The sequence below is a fragment of the Salvia hispanica genome, chromosome 5, assembly GCF_029641045.1.
Source record: "Salvia hispanica isolate PSC_SH4W2 chromosome 5, Shi_PSC_v1, whole genome shotgun sequence".
Classification (NCBI taxonomy): domain Eukaryota; kingdom Viridiplantae; phylum Streptophyta; class Magnoliopsida; order Lamiales; family Lamiaceae; genus Salvia; species Salvia hispanica.
Genome location: NC_142696.1, coordinates 22,016,255 through 22,021,173, shown reverse-complemented (window position 1 = coordinate 22,021,173; position 4,919 = coordinate 22,016,255). Strand labels below are relative to the sequence as shown.

General features: G+C 42.4%; 1 protein-coding gene across 1 annotated transcript; it reads left to right on the top strand.

The window, feature by feature from the left end:
• Positions 1-2,113: 2,113 nt before the first annotated feature.
• Positions 2,114-3,836, top strand: LOC125186440 (UPSTREAM OF FLC protein (DUF966)). The gene is given in 5 exon segments (XM_089057856.1): positions 2,114-2,467; positions 2,512-2,567; positions 2,570-2,601; positions 2,603-2,889; positions 3,566-3,836. Coding segments are annotated over 5 exon segments (621 nt in total). The 5' UTR covers positions 2,114-2,354; the 3' UTR covers positions 3,699-3,836.
• Positions 3,837-4,919: the final 1,083 nt, after the last annotated feature.

Sequence of the window (4,919 nt, the reverse complement as noted above, 5' to 3'; positions counted from 1 at the left end):
TCTGGCCACTCGTCATGTGAGTCATCAAGTTAGAATAAATACCGTTGAAGTGCCCGCAGTCCCTCATGAGGCGCTCCCAATGCCGACGGATCGCCTCGCTGCCATGGTCCTTCATTGAGGCAGTCTTGTGGCTCCTGTACTTCGCGGCAATCCGCTCCCAGAATATGATCTCAGTCTGGTAGTTGCTGCGCTCCGCGTCCTGTGACGTGTCCGCCCAGCAGTCGGCTATCAGCTCGGACTCTTGCAGAGTGTAAGTAGTCCTTACCCGCTTCGGCCTCTCATCGGAACCCGTATCAGTCGCAGCCGACGACGCCGGCGCCTTCCCCCTCCCGCTCCTAGAAGGCGGCTCGGTGGGCGTTTCTTCCACCTCGAAGTCCTCCGCGCTCAGTGTCGCGGCCTGAGATTCTTGGTCGCCTGGGGTTGATCCGGGGGTGTCGAACTGGGGCCGATACACATCGTCGGCTGGAAAGGGCATTCTGCCGGCAGAGTTGAAGTACGGAGAAAGTCTCCGCGCCGGAGGAGTCTGCAAAGGAGACGGACCCCCGTATGGAAGTTGGCCGGGAGGAGAACCCATCGCCAACAACGACTGCATCCACTGCTCGTTTGCTTCATCCGTGTTGGGAATTTGTGAACTCGACTCTTTCCCCTTACCCTTATCCTTACCCGATCGGGAACTTTTCTTCCAAAAGCTCATAATTTTGATGAAAATTGAAGATTGGGAGAAGAGATTGAAAATGGAGAGAATGAAGATTGTGGGTGATGAATGGAGGAAGTGGAGGAAATATTTATAGGGGTGGAATGTAAAATAGCCGTTGGGTTCAAAAAAAAAAAAAAAAAATTTTAATTATCGCCGATTATCGCCGAGCGTCGCCACAGTGGCCGGCGATCGCTCGGCGATAATCCGGCGTTAGAACGCCACTCGGCGAAGCAACGGCAACATTATCGCCGAATTATCGCCGACTTCGCCACAATGGCCGGCGATAATTCGGCGATAACCGGCGATTTATCGCCGAGAATTCGCCACCTCCATTGGGAATGCTCTTAGAGCATTTGTAATAGCAGATGAAAGGTAGGATGTCATGTCGGACTAGCGGAGTGTCCGTGGAGGTGTCTGCTGCAATAGCGGACAAGAGCACGGACATCCCGATTTTTCTAATTTTTTTTTATTTATACTTAATATTTACAACTCATTGCACTTCAATTTTTTTATATTTGATAAACACGAACAATTAAAATGAATTAATCGTATTTTTCATTTTGTTTTATTGGCTAGGGCGTCGGTTTAGTCCTAGTGCTAGGCTATTATTGTGCACTGGGATGTCCTAGTAACGTGGCATGAGGTGTTTTTGGGATGTCCTAGTGCTAGGCTATTGGGTTGGGATGTCCACACTAAAATTGAAAACATCTTTATTTCTACTTTATTCCCTCGAGTGATCCACTTTCTTTTTAATTTGTTTAAACCAAGATGACTTATTATCAAAATTAGAAACACCTTTATCTCTATTTTATTTTCTCATTCTTACTTTATTTTCTCCACCTAATACACAAAATAAAACTGCATAAATCTCGTGTTGTTCAAGGAAAGGGTCATCTTCCTTATGACAGAGGAATTAGCAAAGGAAGTTTTCATAAAAATAAGCTTCAATCCAAAAACTAATTTACCCCTACTTAATTTATCTTTTGTAATCTTATAATTCTGTGTTTTACTTTACACGAGTGTGACAAACTTTCAAGGACAAATGGAGTACATATTTAATATCATTCCACATCCATTATTTCTCCCTAACTTGATTTTCCCTCTCTAATTTATAAATTTTCTTCGTACTTCATTCAACGCTTTCACGGTATTGCAGCTCATAAGCTCTTTAAAAAAATAAGTTTGGTCAAACGTAACCTTCTTGAATTTATATACATAGATCTAGAAAATAAATTGTACTAGTACGAATCACAAAATTTAAAAGAAGTATCACTTGAGAAAAAATTAATACAAATTCTCGCGCAAGCCTGAATTTGTGTTTTGTAAAACTACTTCCAATGAAGTTTCATAAGATGAATATCCGTGAGGAAATGATGACTCCTCCCAGTTGTAGTTATTAAAAAAATATGAAAAAAGAAAAAGAGATGAAATAATTTGTGTGGAACAGAATGGAGCCAAACATGTACTGATTTCAATAGAACTATACGCCATCCTCCCAGCCGCTGCCGCATTATATTATATTTATAATAATGCGAGTGTTGTGTTGTAGGCTTTGTGTCACTTGAATATCAAATATGGTAGTAGGTTCCAGTTCCGGAGCGCAACCTCAACTCAAATGTGTGGCTGTGTTGTATTATCTGTGGAGGAATGGAATTTCATGGAGGTTCCCCTCTCCTCTCCCTGCGGCCTTTTACTTTCAGATGTGATGAACCGCTTGAATGCACTTCGCGGCAAAGGAATGGCCTTCATGTATTCCTGGTCTTGCAAAAGGTGACGGAGTACTACTAAATGTAATTCAATATTGAATGAATTAGGAGCTACAAAAATGGTTTTGTATGGCACGATTTGTCGGAGGATGATCTCATCATTCCGCGCACGGTCACGACTACATTCTCAAAGGTTCCTAACATCCGCTCAAGATTACACTCGCCGCCGCAACCAATCCTGCAGCTCCATCGACTTCGACTCCAAATCAGCCGACGTCTCTACACAGACACACCGTCGGATAAGGATTCGAGCCCCGAGACGCTGCGCACGGGGCAGGTGAGGCCTCGGCATCATCACGTCCAGGGGATGGTGAGGGGAGCCAAACTGGGTGTGGAGGAGAAGGACTACTTCAGCGGCACCATAGTGGAGACAAACAAACGGGAATTTCCTGCTCTCAAACCATCTTCTTCTTACAATGCACACCGGTGACTCACTCACTTAAATTACTAAATAGAATACGTTAATTGCTAATGATAATCCTACGTCCTGTCGTTTGGTTTCTTACTTGCTATGTATCTCAGCTGTGTGCTGTAATATCACATGTTGCTTTTTTGCTGTTTTTCATTCTCATATTTTTATTTCTACCCCAGTTTTTGTCTACTTCAGTTTTATGTTTTTATTTGCATTTCTTTGCTACAAGGGTAGTAGTAGTACTCCTTATTTAAGAGTTTTAATTGTCGTTTACTCCATTTCATAATTATACAATCACTGTAAAACTTTCTTTGAGTAAAAGTCATACTCATAGGAGTATACTGTTATGTGTTAGTGGTAACAAGGCTTCAAAACTAATCTACATATGAACACGCTTTCTTTAGATATGATTATAATGGTATTGATATTACTGACCGTTGTGAATGATGGAGTACTTATTAAAGATATCTCATTTATGAATATGCCATTTATCTCTTGCTATTATTCAGTTATTTCTTTCTGTATTTTACACACAGGAAACCCCATCTAAAATCTCTTTTCATTTATTGAGAGCAATAATTTATGTAGAGAAGAATCTTGTGTGAGATAGTTGGCTTGAACTGTCCGATTGAAAGTAAATTTCTATAATTTGTAAACTGTGTACAATTGAGTTGATCTGCTGCGTTGCAGGTCCCTAAATTTGGAAGTTGCAGAGAAAGAGATGGAAAAGCTGAAAGCGAAATGCATACCTATTAAAACAAAGGCACACTCATCCACCAAAAAAGAAGGCAGTCTTAGTAGTACGACTGATGGTTATGCCTAACAATAAGGTAGGTAGTAAAATTTGGCAAATTTTTATTGCGGTAATTAATTTGTCATTTTCCATATTCACCACCAGATTCTAGTTTTGTATTTTACACACTACGTTAACAAATTTAATGTAATTATAACGTGGCCCCAACATGTAGTGAAAGCTATCTGATATATCTAGAGAGAGAAAGAGAGTGGTGTGAAGAGAATGTTTTTTTTTTTTTTTTTTTTTTTTTTGATGTGTAAATCAAATATATAACAACAAATGAAGTATTTGTACATCAAAAACTCAGCCATACCCGAGGGAACATGATAAAGCTAGTACTATATCAAGAGTAGACAAAACATCACCAAAAGGTGAGAAAACCGACAACACCCTGGGCTATCCGTCTAAACCAGGGTGGCGGGCCTCATTAAAACCCCTTGGGGGAAAAACCCCGTGGGATAAAACCCCCCAAGGGGAAAAAGAGTACCCTGACGAGTAGCCCAAGATGCGCCTAAGAGAACAAGCCGAGCCTCCAAAAGTCGAAAACGTCATGATCATGCATCGGGGAGGTGTTGGACGACTTGTTCTTGTGAGAACCGAGAATAAAGCAGAGTGTACGTGGCTTCTTTAATTTGGAAAAGCACCCGAGACTCGTCCCAAGCTTTGCCGTCGAAGATAGCTGCGTTACGACCCTTCCAGATCATAGCCACCGTTGCCATGAGGGCTATCCTCCTCGCTGCTTGAACAATTGCCGAACCCCGGCAATTCCTTCGCGCCCATTTGATGACGCTCTTGATTGTGGTTGATCTCCGAGTTATGCCCAGCCACGTCATAATTTTGCCCCATACTGCCCAAGTCTTCTGGCACGTAAAGAAAAGATGGGCTGCACTCTCGTCTTGTGATCGGCAAAGGGGGCAAGTTCGTTCAATGTTGAGGAAGAGCAACCTATCTCGGGTAGTCAGTCTCTCCTTTATAGCGAGCCACGTAATGAAGGAATATTTTGGAGGGACCAAGTCCTTCCAGACGTATGTTGCCCATACTTGTTTCTCTCCCTTCGGGCGGAAGAACTCATACGCATTGTGCACACCTTTTGTGGCGAACCAGGAGGCCCACTTCGAGATAATCTCCTGTCTTGTGCACGTCTGCAGCATTAGATCACGGATGGAGAGAAGCTTCTTGATCAAAGTGGAGTCGTTCTTCTTGTGTGCTGTCCAATCCCAAAGATTACTATCTTGAAGGTATTCTCCA